Genomic DNA, 18303 nt, shown 5'->3' with positions numbered 1-18303 from the left:
TTTATGGCAAACTCGGCTAACGGTAAATATGATGACCACACCTCTTGGTTTTCAGACGCAAAACACCTTAAATATGTTTCTAGGTTTTGGTTGGTACGCTCAGTCTGTCCATTCGACTGAGGATGGAAAGCTGAGGAAAAGGACAAGTGTACCCCCAAACGGGAACAAAAAGCTTTCCAAAATTTAGAAATAAACTGGGTACCCCGATCCGAAACAACATCGGAGGGGACCCCGTGAAGCTTCATGATTTCACTGACGAATACCTGAGCAAGAGTCTTAGCATTAGGTAGTGCGGGTAACGCAATGAAGTGTACCATTTTGCTAAACCTGTCCACTACTACCAAAATAACTGTTTTACCCGCAGACAAAGGTAAGTCAGTGATAAAATCCATTGACAGATGTGTCCACGGTCTATTGGGAATGAGGAGTGGTACTAGAGACCCTGCAGGACGTGTATGTGAAACTTTTGCGCGCGCACAGGTAGAACAAGAAGACACAAAATCCAATACATCCTGACGCAACCTTGGCCACCAAAAACGACGAGACAATAGCTCCAAGGTTGCTTTACTACCCGGGTGCCCAGCAAGTGCCGAATTATGATGTTCCTTCAATAACTCAAGACGCAGGTTTAACGGTACAAACAATTTCTCTGAGGGGCAAGAGGCCGGGGCGTCCCCCTGGGCCTCTAACACCTTTCCCTCTAGAACAGAGTGTACAGCAGAGACAACCACTCCTCTTTGTAAAATAGGTACCGGATCACTAACATTACCCCCTCCAGGGAAACTACGAGACAATGCGTCTGCCTTGGTATTTTTTGCCCCAGGACGATAGGTGATTACAAAGTTAAATCTGGTAAAGAATAGCGACCACCTAGCTTGTCTAGGGGTGAGACGCTTAGCCGATTCTAGGTACAGAAGGTTTTTGTGATCCGTAATTACCGTGACGGGGTGGATTGCTCCCTCTAAGAAGTGACGCCACTCTTCAAACGCCAGTTTAATCGCCAACAGTTCCCTATTTCCAATATCATAGTTCTTTTCTGCTGCAGATAATTTTTTGGAAAAGAAAGCGCAAGGACGCCATTTGCCAGGAGACGGACCTTGAGACAATACAGCCCCCACTCCCACCTCCGACGCATCAACTTCAACAATAAAAGGCTGGGAGACATCAGGTTGAATTAGGACAGGTGCCGAGGTAAATCTCTCTTTTAGAGAGGAAAATGCAATTTTAGCGGCGTCAGACCATTTAGAAAAATCAGTCCCCTTCCTAGTCATGTCAGTAAGGGGTTTAACGATCACTGAATAATTTTTAATAAACTTTCTGTAGAAATTTGCGAAACCCAAAAACCGTTGTAGAGCTTTAAGGTTCTCAGGAAGATCCCAATCTAAAATTGCCTGGACCTTCCCAGGATCCATACGGAAACCTGAAGTAGATAATAGATATCCCAGGAATTGTATTTCCTGAACGGCGAAGACACATTTTTCAATTTTCGCATATAATTTATTCGTCCGTAAGACCTGCAGTACTTGCCTGACATGTACTTCATGTGTTTTCAGATCAGCCGAATAAATTAAGATATCATCTAGGTATATGACTACAAACCTGCCGATGAGATGACTAAAAATATCATTAACGAAATGTTGGAAGACAGCAGGGGCATTGGTCAGACCGAAAAGCATGACTAAATTTTCGTAATGCCCCTCAGGGGTGTTAAAAGCTGTCTTCCACTCATCCCCTTCCTTGATACGAATCAGATTGTAGGCCCCCCTAAGATCAAGTTTGGAGAACCACCTAGCACCCGCAATCTGATTAAAAAGGTCAGGAATGAGAGGAAGAGGGTATGGGTCTCGGACGGTTATCCGGTTTAGCTCACGGAAATCTAGGCAAGGACGCAGGCCCCCATCTTTCTTTTTAACAAAGAAAAACCCTGCAGCCACGGGTGAAGAAGAGGGTCTGATGTGTCCCTTGGCCAGACTCTTGGAGATATAATCTTTCATGGCTTGTCTCTCGGGACCCGAAAGATTATACAACCTGGACTTGGGTAATTTTGCACCGGGAATCAGGTTAACCGGGCAATCATAAGGACGATGAGGTGGTAGCTTCTGACAACCCTTTTCAGAAAAAACGTCCTCAAAGTCCGAAATAAATGTAGGTAGGGAAGCTATGGAGGCGATTAAGCAATTGTTATTTAAGCAATTCTCTCTGCAATGCTCACTCCACTCCAATATCTCCCTGGCCTGCCAATCCACCACTGGATTGTGCGCTACCAACCAGGGAAGACCCAATACCACAGGAGAGGGAAGGCCCTCCAGAACGTAACATGAAAGACGCTCCTTATGGTGGTCCCCTACCCGAAGATGTAAGTTATGGACAACGTGAGTGAGGTTTCTCTGAGACAGAGGAGCAGAGTCAATAGCGAATATGGGAATGGGTCTCTGCAGCGTACAGAGAGACAAACCCATAGTGTGGGCAAAATGGGCATCTATCAAATTTACCCCTGCACCACTGTCTAGAAAAAAAGAAATAGACTCCGTCTTAACACCAAAAACAATAACCGCTGGCAACACAAATTGAGATGTTCGTATGGAGGAAACGTATACCCCCCCGGCTGACATCCTCCGCACAGCCTGGGGTTAGTAGTTTTCCGACGGTCTTTTGTTTTTGGGAAAGGAGGGACAGACATTAATGAAATGACCCTTCCCCCCACAGAAAAAACAAGCCCCCCACCTACGGCGAACCTCAGGAGGACGGACCTGACGAGAAGTTCCTCCTAGCTGCATAGGCTCATCCAAGTCAGTACAGACTAACTGCTGCTTGGGAGAGGTTACCGATTGCTCAGGAATTTTCGATCTCTCCCTAAGACGTCTATCTATCCTGATAGAGAGGGACATAACAGCATCAAGGGAAAGGGGGGTCTCATACAGCGCCAGCGCATCCTTAACCCTTTCAGATAACCCAGAGCAGAACTGACTCCTGAGAGCCGGGTCGTTCCACTGAGTATCCGTAGCCCACCTGCGGAACTCTGAGCAATATTCCTCTGCTGGCCGATCTCCCTGTAGGAGTCTCCGTAACTTCGACTCAGCCAGGGCGACACGGTCAGGGTCATCATATATGAGACCCAAAGCCCCAAAAAATCCCTCCACTGACCGGAGAGCCTGGGAACCAGGGGGTAACGAGAACGCCCAGGATTGCGGGTCCCCCTGAAGCAGGGAAATAACAATCCCCACCCGCTGTTCTTCATTACCTGAGGAGTAAGGGCGCAGCTTAAAATATAATTTGCAGGCCTCACGGAACAACACAAATTTGTCCCTTCCCCCAGAGAATCTGTCAGGAAGAACAACCTTGGGTTCTGTAACAACCTGGTTACCCATAGCAACCGCTGGGCTTACGGTCTGCTGCATTTGCTGCTGCTGTTGGAGGACAGACGCCTTCAATCCTGCCACCTCCAAAGACAGGCCTTGAAGCTGTTTTGCCAAAGCAGCAATAGGATCCATATTGGATTCTAAGTAGAGAAAAAAAAAAAATTATATATATATATATATATATATATATTTTTTTTTATTTTTATTTTTTTTTCTCTCAAAAAAAAATAAGGGGGCCAGTTATAATATCACGATCGGCGTAACTGTCACATACGTGACACGGAGGGAGGAAAAGAGGGAGGCCCTGCCCTAGTGAGAGGGAAGGTGGTGACCCCTGACTCACCTTGCGGCTGGCGCCTGGCTGCCCTGTCGTCCCTAGACGGGTTCCTCACCCGTACGCCGATCACGTGCCTAAAACCCTGGCTTTCCCTAGGATGAGCCCTAGATAGTGAACAGGGCGGTGGGAACACTAGTCCGCACCACTAGCTCTAAAGGAAAACACCAAGGGGAGGACAGACAATACAAACTAAACATATAATCCCAGGTGGGCAACAACAGGAGACAACAAAAGCCCAACAGGGATCCGGAGGGTAGCACTCTGGAACAACAACCAGATTCTCAGCTCCAGTGGGTCAGCATAGATGTCCAGGCAGGAAGCTCTATAACTGGCAACTAGAGAAGTGTGAGAGGAGAATATAAGGAGTTTGGGAGTGGCAGACAAGAAACAGCTGAGGAGGAGAAGCTACGGATCCCTGAGTGAGACAAAAAGGATAGCAAGGCAAACACAGAAAACAAACACTAAGAAACACTGTGATCTTTAGACATAGAGCGCGCAGCCACCCGCTGCGACTTCCTGACCCCGGGTATAACGGAGTCAGACGTGGCTCTTGACACCCTCGTGACACAAAAGAAATGGAACAACAACCCAAAAAAGTTGTCATATTTGGTATTGTCGCGTCCGTGACAACCTGCTCTATAAAAATACCACATGATCTAAGCGGTCAGATGAATGTTGTAGATTACAAAAAATAAAAACGGTGCCAAAACAGCTATTTCTTGTTACCTTGCCTCACAAAAAGTATAATATAGAGCAACCAAAAATCATATGTACCCTAAAATAGTACCAACAAAACTCCCACCCTATCCCGTAGTTTCTAAAATGGGGTCACTTTTTTGTTTCTACTCTAGGGGTGCATCAGGGGGGCTTCAAATGGGACATGGTGTCAAAGAACCTGTCCAGCAAAATCTGCCTTCCAAAAACCGTATGGCATTTCTTTCCTTCTGCACCCTGCCGTGTGCCCGTACAGCAGTGTACGACCACTTATGGGGTGTTACTGTAAACTACAAAATCATAGCCATAAATATTGAGTTTTGTTTGGCTATTAACCCTTGCTTTGTAACGGGAAAAAAATGATTAAAATGGAAAATCTGCCAAAAAAGTGAAATTTTATCTCTATTTCCCATTAATTCTTGTGGAAAACCTAAAAGTTTATAAAATCTGTTTTGAATACCTTGAGGGGTGTAGTTTGTAAAATTGGGTCATTTTTAGGTGGTTTCTATTATGTAAGCCTCACAAAGTGACTTCAGACCTGAACTTGTCCTGAAAAAGTGGGTTTTTTAGATTTGCTTCTAAACTTCTAAGCCTTCTAACGTCCCAAAAAAATAAAATGGCATTCCCAAAATGATCCAAACATGAAGTAGACATATGGAGAATGTAAATTAATAACAGTTTTTGGAAGTATTACTATGTATTATAGAAGTAGAGAAATTTAAACTTGGAAATTTGCAAATTTTTCAAAATCTTTGGTAAATTTGGTATTTTTTTATAAATAAAAATGAATTTTTGTTTACTCCATTTTACCAGTGTCATGAAGTACAATATGTGACGAAAAAAAAAAAAAATCTCAGAATGGCCCAGATAAGTAAAAGCGTTTTAACACATAAAGTGACACTGGTCAGATTTGCAAAAAAATGGCCTGGTCCTTAAGGTGAAAATGAGCCTGGTCCTTAAGGGGTTAAAAAACAAAAAACAAAAAAACACTGGACAGCCACATTATATGGGGTTATCCTAATTTGAGGATATATACCATATGCAATTTATGCTACATGATGTGCCATAAATGCTTTCTGTGATCCTCAACTATCCATGACCTTTGTTTGACAAATCAAAGCAGTCATTAGTGTTGGATATTTGAGTCATTTCCGTGCACTTCAGTGAAATGAGCCACATGAGCCGTAAAATAGCATGTGTCCTCTAAGAGGCTCTGGGGCCGGAAATTTGCTTTCTTAATGTCTTTCCTGCACTATTATCATAAACTCTCCTGTGATAGTATATTGGGTTATCGCTATGGATGCACCATTTTACTATAAAGCTGTGGTTCAAGGAAACTATAATACAGGGACAAATCTGTAGTATGGGACTGCACGTGGTGATGACAAAGATAAGTAAATGGGTCCGCATCCGTGATGAGTGGTGCACACGGCCGGCGGCCGTGGATTGCCGACCAACCGTTTGCGGGCCGCAATACGTCCACGGCCGCCCAATGGCCGTGTTCATAAAGCCTTATCCTAAGGGGTTGAAAAGTGTATGAATCTGCATATTTTCTGGTGGATTTTTTCCACCATGGGTGAAGACACCCTTAAAAGAACAAGCCAGACGTCCACAATCACTTTCAATGAAACATTGAACTACATCTCCCTGGATAAAAGATGGCAAGAACTGAATGCCAAGCTACACGCCTGGCATTCAGTTATACCATGAGTACCAGAACCACATCTTTTGGGGATGTGAGTTTAGTTTTTATGTTGTTCAATTTGTTTTACCTCCCTTTGGTAACTGTAATTTGTATGCACTGTTAAATCATATTAAACCATTAAGTTTAACCCCTTCCCGACCAACGCTGTACTAGTGTGGCGGTGGCCAGGTCTTTAAAGATGGCACATGCTCCTGAGCAGAGTAGACGTCATAGCTGCAGGGTGTCTGCTGTTTCATACACCAGACACCTGCGTCTCATATCCGCGACCGGCGATAATGCCAATCTCAGACATTTAACTTTTCAGATGGCAAGGTCAAACTGGCAACTGAGCACTTGCATACTTGCTTCTGGGTACGCTCCGGTGACTATTGGAGGAGATGCATAGTGTTTCCTATGGAGCCCCTGTTTTTATTAATAGAAAAAATATTATATAAAATATAAAAATTCAAATACCTCCTCCCCCCCAAAAAAAATAAAATAAATACACATCATGGCCTTACTAGAAAAATATAACAAAACAGAAAAAAAATGTCAAAATGGCCGATTCAACGTTTTTAGTCGCTTCATTTCCCACAAACAAATTAAATTAAATATTAAAAAAAAGGGATAAAAAAAAAATCATACACACAAAAATAAAATGAACAGCTTTGTGCACATAGCTAAAAAAAAAGTTATGGGGGTCAGAATATGGCAAAAAATAAAAAAAATAAAGTAATTCCCCCCCAAGGTTTTTATTATTTTATCAGTATCATAACACATTTCGTACTGACCTGAAGAATGAAAGTAACTGGTCAGTTTTATCGCACATCGAACGTCGTAAATATAAAAATCCGTAGATCTGTGGCGGAATTGCTTTTTTATTTTCCAATTCCACCCCATTTGTAATTTCTTTCCTGCTTCCTGGTTATATTTTGAATTGAAATCTACTGTGTGTACAGCAGTGTATTGGCTCAGCTGCAGCTGCTGTGCATTTGGGTGGGAATATTCCTAGCAAAGGTAGGAGTCCCAACAGATAAGGGTGAGGTTCCATAGAATAGAGTGATATAACTGTAAAAAATTTCAATATGAATGAAACTGTTACTAAACAGTACATAACTCTAGAACAGTTGGTCATGTACTACAATATCTGACCACTAGATGTCACCATAGCCACAAACATTTACCCATTTCCACATTATAGGTCTGTAGTAGACTAGGTTTACTGTCTGTAGTAATAATTCTGAGGTATCATATATTGATCTGTACAAAAAGAATTGCACAGCTTTTGCATAAGCCGACCGATCTTGCATTATAATTTTAAAAATATATATATGATAAATGGTCATTCGTAAACTGAAGCAGAGATGACTAGTTTGACCAGCATTCTTACATTTCACCACAAGAGGGAGCACGTGGTCAATGTGTAGGAACCTTCAATTTTTTCTTCTAAGGGCTGATGCTCAGGACCACACTCAGTCTAGGAAACAGGGCCCATGGCGCCTGGACTCACCATGGCTCTTCTGACCCAAACTGACTGCATCATAGTGATTTATGACACAGTCAGTCTCTCTTGATGATGCCAATGTCTTTAAAGCACTGCGGAATATCGTGGCGCTATCTAAGTGCGCAAAATCGCCTGTCTCCCCCCCCCTTTTGAATACCCCTATTAGTGAATAATGAGAGGCATTCACTGGTCAGAAACGTCATCCATACATACAAGCTGGTGTAAAGTAGAACTGGCTTAGCTGCCCATAGTAACCAATCAGATTCTACCTTTTATTTTTCAAAGTAGCTCTGAAAAATGAAAGGTGGAATCTGATTGGTTGCTATGGGAAACTATGACAGTTGTGATAAATCTTCCCCAGAGTGTCTTGCTCTGAAGGATGTGGCACATCGGTGCGGTCAATGTGGGTCATTTACAAACATTTTAACATTAGTTTTTAGCATAAAAATGTTGGACAACCCCCTTTTTGCGACTTTTTGAAAGCCTGTGCAACAATATTTTTTCCCCATAGGAGTTTTTGCACCGCATCCGACGCATAGCAGTGTCAAGGGTGGGGTAGGAGAGTGCCAGGGCCGGCCTGGGGCAAATTTACCAACATTTACGCCAGGCGTAAATGTTGGTAAAAAACTACTCCAGACAGGGACCAGTCTAGTTTTTCCTCCTGGTGCACGGACTGCTGAAGGTCTGTCTAATTTGTGAAGAAGTGCACGCCGCATCATGAATTGGGTGGATCTTCCATCACCAGAGCCTGTGCAAAAGGGAGGGGGGGAAAAGTGTGAAATCCTGGTCTTTGTAAATGACCCCCAGTGCTCATCTCCCAACCGTCCCAGATCCAGCAGGGGCAGTCCTGGATTTCGGTGGCTATCCCGTGGTCTTGGAATGGCTGAGGTATGTCCCACTCTATAGAACGCAGAGAGAGTTGCCTGTAATGGTGAAGCAGGGAGCCTTCCACACTATTCAGCTCAGCTGCCGGCACTCATCAGCAGCAGGCAGGATGCGGTCAGACATCCCACTCCTGGGCAGTGCAGGAGGAGCGTGGCCGCGTGGCGGATGGGGAATTATCCTGTGTGCTTCTCTTACGCAACCCATCAGCACAGTGTGTGACCGCATGGTGCCTACTGGGGTACGCAGAATGAGCTCTTATGATCATCGGAGGAACTAGGTAAGTATTTTATTTTTATTTATTTTAACTTCATTAAGAAAAAAGATGGGGTACTACTGCAGTGGGCACATAACTACTGTGAAAGGGTCACATAACTACTTTGAAGTGGGCATAACTACTGTAAAGGGGGCACATGTGTGCATTGGAACTGTGAAGGGGGCACCATGTGGGCATAATGAATTGACCCCACCAGAGCGTCTAGCTTGGGGGGAGACATGGGGGCAATGACACCATTGTTAGGCAGAAAGTTAAAGGTTTTATGGGCCTTTTATCCCTTCCCTGTATCTCTTTTCCCGCCCTTTTTTCTATTTCAGGTAAAATCACCTCAGAAATGTCTTAACTGCATTTCAGAAGTTTCCAGCTGCTGCGTGTCAAGAAGGCAGCTGATTGGTTGCTGCCTGTTGCTGGGGGAAATTTCCAGCTCCCTGATTTGTTGCTGGATTATCGGCGGGAATCTGTTCCCCTTTATATTTCCAGGTTCGGCGGAGCTGGCTCAGATGTGCCTGGAGAGCTGACCAGCGTCCCACCCCCCCTTCCCCTAATTTTTCACTGTGTCACCTGTCGCTGGGCTTTATTAGAGGGGTAGTGTCGCTCAGCTCATGCTGAGTGGATCTTGGTCTTTATATGGTTAATTTATTATTGGTCTTATGGTATCGGTTATGATGGTATTTTAAAATTTATTTATTTATTTAACCACTTCAGCCCCGCTAGGTGAAACCCCCTTCATGACCAGGCCACTTTTTACACTTCGGCACTACACTCCTTTCACCGTTTATCGCTCGGTCATGCAACTTACCACCCAAATGAATTTTACCTCCTTTTCTTCTCACTAATGGAGCTTTCATTTGGTGGTATTTTATTGCTGCTGACATTTTTACTTTTTTTGTTATTAATCAAAATGTAACGATTTTTTTGCAAAAAAATGACATTTTTCACTTTCAGCTGTGAAATTTTGCAAAAAAAACGACATCCATATATAAATTTTTCGCTAAATTTATAGTTCTACATGTCTTTGATAAAAAAAAAATGTTTGGGCAAAAAAAAAAATGGTTTGGGTAAAAGTTATAGCATTTACAAACTATGGTACAAAAATGTGAATTTCCGCTTTTTGAAACGGCTCTGATTTTCTGAGCACCTGTCATGTTTCCTGAGGTTCTACAATGCCCAAACAGTATAACTACCCCACAAATGACCCCATTTCGGAAAGTAGACACCCTAAGGTATTCGCTGATGGGCATAGTGAGTTCATAGAACTTTTTATTTTTTGTCACAAGTTAGCGGAAAATGATGATGATTTTTTTATTTTTATTTTTTTCTTACAAAGTCTCATATTCCACTAACTTGCGACAAAAAATAAAAAATTCTAGGAACTCACCATGCCCCTCACAGAATACCTTGGGGTGTCTTCTTTCCAAAATGGGGTCACTTGTGGGGTAGTTATACTGCCCTGGCAATTTAGGGGCCCAAATGTGTGAGAAGAACTTTGCAATCAAAATGTGTAAGAAATGACCGGTGAAATCCGAAAGGTGCACTTTGGAATATGCGCCCCTTTGCCCACCTTGGCAGCAAAAAAGTGTCACACATGTGGTATCGCCGTACTCAGGAGAAGTTGGGGAATGTGTTTTGGGGTGTCATTTTACATATACCCATGCTGGGTGAGAGAAATATCTTGGCAAAAGACATGTAAATGTCGTGTATATGTAAAATGACACCCCAAAACACATTCCCCAACTTCTCCTGAGTACGACGATACCAGATGTGTGACACTTTTTTGCTGCCAAGGTGGGCAAAGGGGCACATATTCCAAAGTGCACCTTTCGGATTTTGCAGGGCATTTTTTACACATTTTGATTGCAAGGTACTTCTCACACATTTGGGCCCCTAAATTGCCAGGGCAGTATAACTACCCCACAAGTGACCCCATTTTGGAAAGAAGACACCCTAAGGTATTCCGTGAGGGGCACTGCGAGTTCCTAGAATTTTTTATTTTTTGTCACAAGTTAGCAGAAAATGATGATTTTTTTTTTTTTCTCTTTTTTCCTTACAAAGTCTCATATTCCACTAACTTGCGACAAAAAATAAAAAATTCTAGGAACTCGCCATGCCCCTCACGGAATACCTTGGGGTGTCTTCTTTCCAAAATGGGGTCACTTGTGGCGTAGTTATACTGCCCTGGCAATTTAGGGGCCCATATGTGTGAGAAGTACTTTGCAATCAAAATCTGTAAAAAATGACCGGTGAAATCCGAAAGGTGCACTTTGGCATATGCGCCCCTTTGCCCACCTTGGCATCAAAAAAGTGTCACCCATCTGGTATCGCAGTACTCAGGAGAAGTTGGGGAATGTGTTTTGGGGTGTCATTTTACATATACCCATGCTGGGTGAGAAAAATATCTTGGTCAAATGCCAACTTTGTATAAAAAAATGGGAAAAGTTGTCGTTTGCCAAGATATTTCTCTCACCCAGCATGGGTATATGTAAAATGACACCCCAAAACACATTCCCCAACTTCTCCTGAGTACGGCGATACCAGATGTGTCACACTTTTTTGCTGCCAAGGTGGGCAAAGGGGCACATATTCCAAAGTGCACCTTTCGGATTTTGCAGGGCATTTTTTACACATTTTGATTGCAAGGTACTTCTCACACATTTGGGCCCCTAAATTGCCAGGGCAGTATAACTACGCCACAAGTGACCCCATTTTGGAAAGAAGACACCCTAAGGTATTCCGTGAGGGGCACTGCGAGTTCCTAGAATTTTTTATTTTTTGTCTGGTATCGCCGTACTCAGGAGAAGTTGGGGAATGTGTTTTGGGGTGTCATTTTACATATACCCATGCTGGGTGAGAGAAATATGTTGGCAAAAGACAACTTTTCCCATTTTTTTATACAAAGTTGGCATTTGACCAAGATATTTATCTCACCCAGCATGGGTATATGTAAAATGACACCCCAAAACACATTCCCCAACTTCTTCTGAGTACGGCGATACCAGATGTGTCACACTTTTTTGCAGCCTAGATGCGCAAAGGGGCCCAAATTCCTTTTAGGAGGGCATTTTTAGACATTTGGATCCCAGACTTCTTCTCACGCTTTAGGGCCCCTAAAAAGCCAGGGCAGTATAAATACCCCACATGTGACCCCACTTTGGAAAGAAGACACCCCAAGGTATCCAATGAGGGGCCTGGCAAGTTCAAAGAAATTTTTTTTTTTCGCATAAGTTAGCGGAAATTGATTATTTTTTTTTTTTTCTCACAAAGTCTCACTTTCCGCTAACTTAGGACAAAAATTTCAATCTTTCATGGACTCAATATGCCCCTCAGCAAATACCTTGGGGTGTCTTCTTTCCAAAATGGGGTCAGTTGTGGGGTGTTTGTACTGCCCTGGCATTTGAGGGTCTCCGCAATCATTACATGTATGGCCAGCATTAGGAGTTTCTGCTATTCTCCTTATATTGAGCATAGAGGTAATTTTACATAGATAGATTAACATAGATGATTTTTTTTTCCGTTCAGCCTCTGGGCTGAAAGAAAAAAATGAACGGCACAGATTTCTTCATTCGCATCGATCAATGTGGATGAAAAAATCTCTGCCAAAAAAAAAAAATGGAGGGGAAAGGCGTCTGCCAGGACATAGGAGCTCCGCCCTACATCCATACCCACTTAGCTCGTATGCCCTGGCAAACCAGATTTCTCCATTCGCATCAATCGATGTGGATGAATAAATCATTGCCGGGATTTTTTTATTTATTTATATATATATATATATATACAAAGTGCTTGCCAAAGCATAGGAACGCCGCCTCCTCCTCAGCTCGTATGCCTTGGCAAACGTATCCGTCACTGCAGAGGAGAAAATCCCGTCTTGCAGCGCCGCATACACCGACTTGCGTGTAATCTGACAGCAGCGCAATGCTTCTGTCAGAATGCACATCGGTGCTGCAGCTAGTAGATCGGTTGGTCCACCTGGAAGGTAAAAAGACAAAAAAAAAAAAAAAGAAAAAAACAGGCCACAACGCAATAATTTTATTAACTTTGGAACAGAACATGTAACTTTAACTTTTGGAACTAAACATTAACCTGTTTGCTTACCTGTTTTTTTGTTTTGTTTTTTTTTTGTTTTTTTACCTTTATAGAACAAACCTCTCCTTCCCCATGGGTCAATGTGCAAAGCGCAAATCGCCCAAAGATGTGGCGAAGTGCGTTATGCACTTTGTCCCATGTGAAAGGAGACGTTTGCAGCAGCAGTGAGTGAATGGGCCCTAATAGCCCTGTGTGCCTGTCCTGGTGAGATGATCCCTATGCTAATAGTGTACCTGTGAGTGGTACTTCCGGAAACACTCTCCAAAGCATAGGGCAGGGTGGTCCGGACAGTCAGGACAGAAATAGCGGGTGTCACGCCTTATTCCACTCCTGCTACAGACACAACATCTTTTTCGGGGTGACGGTTGGGTTGAGGTACCAGGAACGACATTGGGGAAATGTCGCTCGTGTAGACGGCTAACTACACTGGTGGTTGGGGCCACGGAACCTCCTGGATACAGGAGGTTCTCGATGATCTCTTCCTGAAATTTGAGGAAGGATCCAGTTCTCCCAGCCTTACTGTAGAGAACAAAACTATTGTACAGAGCCAATTGAATTAAATATACAGACACCTTCTTATACCAGCGTCTGGTGCGTCGGGAAACTAAATACGGAGACAACATCTGGTCATTGAAGTCGACCCCTCCCATGTGGAGGTTATAGTCGTGGACTGAGAGGGGCTTTTCAATGACACGGGTTGCTCGCTCAATTTGTATTGTCGTGTCTGCGTGAATGGAGGAGAGCATGTAAACGTCACGCTTGTCTCTCCATTTCACCGCGAGCAGTTCTTCGTTACACAGTGCGGCCCTCTGCCCCCTTGCAAGACGGGTGGTAATGAGCCGTTGGGGGAAGCCCGCGCGACTAGTTCGCGCGGTACCACAGGCGCCAATCCGTTCTAGAAACAAATGCCTAAAGAGGGCCACACTTGTGTAAAAATTGTCCACATAAAGATGGTACCCCTTGCCGAATAAGGGTGACACCAAGTCCCAAACTGTCTTCCCACTGCTCCCCAGGTAGTCAGGGCAACCGACCGGCTCCAGGGTCTGATCTTTTCCCTCATAGACCCGAAATTTGTGGGTATAGCCTGTGGCCCTTTCACAGAGCTTATACAATTTGACCCCATACCGGGCGCGCTTGCTTGGGATGTATTGTTTGAAGCCAAGGCGCCCGGTAAAATGTATCAGGGACTCGTCTATGCAGATGTTTTGCTCTGGGGTATAAATATCTGCAAATTTCTGGTTGAAATGGTCTATGAGGGGCCGAATTTTGTGGAGCCGGTCAAAAGCAGGGTGGCCCCTGGGACGGGAGGCGGTGTTGTCACTAAAGTGCAGGAACCGCAGGATGGCCTCAAAACGTGCCCTGGACATGGCAGCAGAGAACATGGGCATGTGATGAATCGGGTTCGTGGACCAATATGACCTCAATTCATGCTTTTTTGTCAGGCCCATGTTGAGGAGGAGGCCCAGAAAAGTTTTAAGTTCGGAAACTTGGACTGGTTTCCACCGGAAAGGCTGGGCATAAAAGCTTCCCGGGTTAGCGGTGATAAATTGTGTGGCATACCTGTTTGTTTCGGCCACAACTATGTCTAAAAGCTCCGCAGTCAAGAACAGCTCAAAAAATCCCAGGGCCGAACCGATCTGAGCCGTCTCAACCCGAACTCCAGACTGGGCAGTGAAAGGGAAAACTACAGGTGCGGCTGAAGTTGGGGACTGCCAATCAGGGTTTGCCAACACCTCTGGGATTCTAGGGGCTCTACGGGCACGTCTTTGCGGTGGCTGCGACGGGGTCACTACTGCACGTGCCACCGTACCAGCTTCAACTGCCCTTCTGGTGCTCGCTACTTCACCAGGTTGTACGGCAGTGCTGGTACTAGGTCCAGGGAGGGCTGGGCTGCTGGTGTATGCCTCACCACGTAATCCGACAGCACCAGCCCCACTCTGCTGCTCTTGAAGCGGATCCTGCGCAACCTGCGGTCTAGCGACACGGGGCCGGGTACGCCTGGTGGTATCAGGGACCTCAGCCTCCTCGTCCGAACTTTGGGTCAGAGAGCCACTGCTTTCTACAGGTTCGTATTCTGACCCGCTGGATTCATCAGATGAGGGTTCCCACTCCTCATCCGACTGGGTCAGAAGCCTGTAGGCCTCTTCAGAGGAATACCCCCTGTTTGACATGTGGGCAACTAAATTTAGGGGTATTCCCTGAGACTACCCAAGAAAAAAAAAGCAAGCCTGTCTTACAAAGGGGAGGCTAGCGAAGTACCGGAGGCCGCTGCGGTTGATAAAAAATATCAAAACTGATTTTTTTTATCGCCGCAGTGCGTGTAAAGTGAATGTGCAGTGATCAAAAAAAAATTTTTTTTTGTCACTGCGGTGGGGCGGGTGTGGGCGAACGCACGTGTGGGCGACCGATCAGGCCTGATCGGGCAAACACTGCGTTTTGGGTGGAGGGCGAACTAAAGTGACACTAGTACTATTATAGATCTGACCGTGATCAGTTTTGATCACTTCCAGATACTATAAAAGTACAAATGCTGATTAGCGATACGCTAATCAGCGAATAACGGACTGCGGTGCGGTGGGCTGGGCGCTAACTGATCGCTAACTACCTAACCAAGGGACCTAAACTATACCTAAAACCTAACGGTCAATAACAGTGAAAAAAAAAAGTGACAGTTTGCACTGATCACTTTTTTCTTTTCACTTGTGATTGACAGGGGTGATCAAAGAGGTGATCAAAGGGTTAATTGGGGTTCAGGGGGGTGATCAGGGGCTATAGTGTAGTGTTTGGTGTACTCACTGTGAAGCCTGCTCCTCTGCTGGATCCAACCGACGAAAAGAACCAGCAGAGGAGCAGGCAGCCATATAACAGATCATATTTACAAATATGATCTGCTATATGGCTCTGTGATTGGCTTTTTTAAAAATCAGCAACCTGCCAGCCGCGATCATTGGCTGGCAGGTTGCTGACGAAATACCTCTCGATGAAATGCCGCCGCGAACTGCGCACGCGCGGGCGCATACTCGCGTCATCTCGCGTCTCGCGAGATGACGCGTATATGCGTGACTGTGCGCCAGCCTGCCACCTCCGGAACGCACATGTGCGTTAGGCGGTCCGGAGGTGGTTAACGTATGGTTGTAAAATATTTTTAAGTGACCCTTAATAAAGCACAGCGGCCATTTCCTCCACTATGTTGTTGATGTCAATTATTTATTTAGGAATAAGTCAGTATTAGAGTGTGTCATTTGCCCCCATGCATAATGTGCGCCACACATATTGTTTTTCTTGGCGATTTGGAAAAGTTGGGAGGTATGCCCCAATGGGTATAGATTCATTTCTGCAGAGGAACTGAACTTTTGCTGCCAGGATCCCAGCAGTGGATTCCCTTATGATCACACGATTGTCAAAAGCTGAATTCTGGTTGATTAGTGAACTTGGTTACATATATTTATAGGCTGAAAAGAGACACAGGTTCATTAATGGGCCCATACGAGTGTTTATGGACGTGGCAATGCCTATGAGGTTTATTTTTTTCTTAAGGGAGACCAGGGCTTTTAAAGGGAGTCTGTCATCAAAGTTTCACCTTTTGAACCCTTCCCAGGTAATAAAAACGTTACCTTTATGAGCAATCCTGGACTTATAAAACCGGCAAAAAACAACTTAGTAGGATATGCAAATGAGGGCTCGCAAGTGCCCAGGGGCGGCGTTACCCTCGTAGGTGCCCAGCTAGCTCAGCCTTATCGTCGCTTCCCCCCGCCCCTTCCTACTCTCCGCCCGCCCATCCTTTCCATCTGACCGCCCATCTACTTACTTCTTGTATGGCATCACAGTAATGAATGCGCATGCGCCGGCTAACGGCCCGAAGCCGGCGCATGCATTTAATTACTGCGATGCCATACAAGGAATAGGCATCCCAGTGCGCATGCGCCGGCCGACGGACTGAGTGTGCAGGCGCGGGATCTCGGCGAAACATGAAGTAAGTAGATGGGCGGTCAGAGGGAAAGAATGGGCGGGGGGAAGCGACAATAAGTCTGAGCTAGCTGGGCACCTACGAGGGTAACGCCGCCCCTGGGCACTTGCGTGCCCTCATTTGCATATGCTACTAAGTTGTTTTTTGCCGGTTTTATAAGTCCAGGATTGCTCATAAAGGTAACGTTTTTATTAACTGTAAGGCTGCTAGAAAGCTATGGGAAGGGTTAAAAAGGTGAAACTTGGATGACAGACTCCCTTTAATTCCAACCAAAGTCCAGCCCAAGGAGCATGTGCTCCCATGTTTTTCACATTTGACCAAATGTCCGATCAACATTATTGCTGATTGCAGACATTAGTCCCGGCTGTCTGCTGTGTGAAACAATAGGCACTTGGCAGCTGTAGTGCCCGCTCCACTCTTGAGTGGGCGCCATCTTTAAAGTCCCCACTGCCGATGTACATATTCGTGCTGCGGTAGGGAAAAGGTTGAGTTTTCCACACAATTTTTGCTATCCATCAACAAGATCATTGATCAAAAGATTAAAGACAACTTGTGTAGTACCCCAGAAGGGGCACTATCATTCTTACACCTAGCTCCTGTCTCTAATGGCTAGCAAAAACCAGGTCCTGTGATACTGTGCCTTAATAATATTGCCATGTAAGTGTTATGACCTGTGTCTGGTTGTCCAGCAGGTGGCAGTGTATCGGCACGTTGCACTTGGTCTACCACAGATCCTTGTGGTCCCTGCTGCTGACCCTAGCCCGTTATGCATATGTATGTAACATTTACAACGATTCTTTGGTTTCTGGCCATTAACCAGTTCATTACCCATGTGTATATATTTGTCCCCTTGTCTCTACATTTGTAGCTTCAGTACAACGCTTTTGTGTGATGCAGTATGAAAACCTTTAGCAAAACCCAGGTACTGTAGATCACATGCATGACCAACATCCAGGGTTGTCAGGGTTTGCTTTCTTTCCCATCCCTCTGCTTGCATAGATAAATAGGCACAGTTTTTCTATACTTACTGATCTGCTCAATGGCGAAGGTCCCTTCACCAAACATGCAGAGAGCGGAGTGCACCAATTTGCGGTGAAACTTCCAAGTGGGGCTGTAGTCGGCAAAAGCAATATCTTTTCCATCTCTTGTCAATATATCGGTTGTGACCTTGAAGGAAAAGCACATAACGATGTAACATATATTTCTGCATGCACTACATTCACATCATCAGTTCCTGGTCTGAAGGTGCCACTTTCATAAGACACTGGTACTCAAAATACAGGCAATATAGATATGTATCAGCAATTAGGGCAACAGGTGCTGAGCACAGACTCCCCCTAAACTAGAGTTCAAGGGTGCAGCTCATGACTTCAAAGGGTTGAATCAGAAACAAGCACTTTCAGAAAGGAGCTCCCATGGTGTCCAGCAGGTCAGGTTCCTGACACCTGCAGCAAACAGCCTGAATATCTGGCTAGACAAGTACCCTGCAGCAGCTG

At 44.8% G+C, this 18303-nt stretch overlaps 1 protein-coding gene across 1 annotated transcript in view; it reads right to left on the bottom strand.

Annotated features, from left to right (window-relative positions):
* The window catches only part of LOC122942304 (steroid 17-alpha-hydroxylase/17,20 lyase), a 55333-nt gene that overhangs the window by 23174 nt on the left and 13856 nt on the right, over positions 1–18303 (bottom strand). Inside the window, exon 2 of the mRNA XM_044299842.1 lies at positions 17836–17974. Coding sequence (XP_044155777.1) covers positions 17836–17974 — 139 coding nt within the window. The remainder of the gene's footprint in view (positions 1–17835; positions 17975–18303) is intronic.

This window comes from Bufo gargarizans, chromosome 6 (assembly GCF_014858855.1).
Source record: "Bufo gargarizans isolate SCDJY-AF-19 chromosome 6, ASM1485885v1, whole genome shotgun sequence".
Classification (NCBI taxonomy): domain Eukaryota; kingdom Metazoa; phylum Chordata; class Amphibia; order Anura; family Bufonidae; genus Bufo; species Bufo gargarizans.
This window is presented reverse-complemented; position numbering and strand designations above follow the sequence as displayed.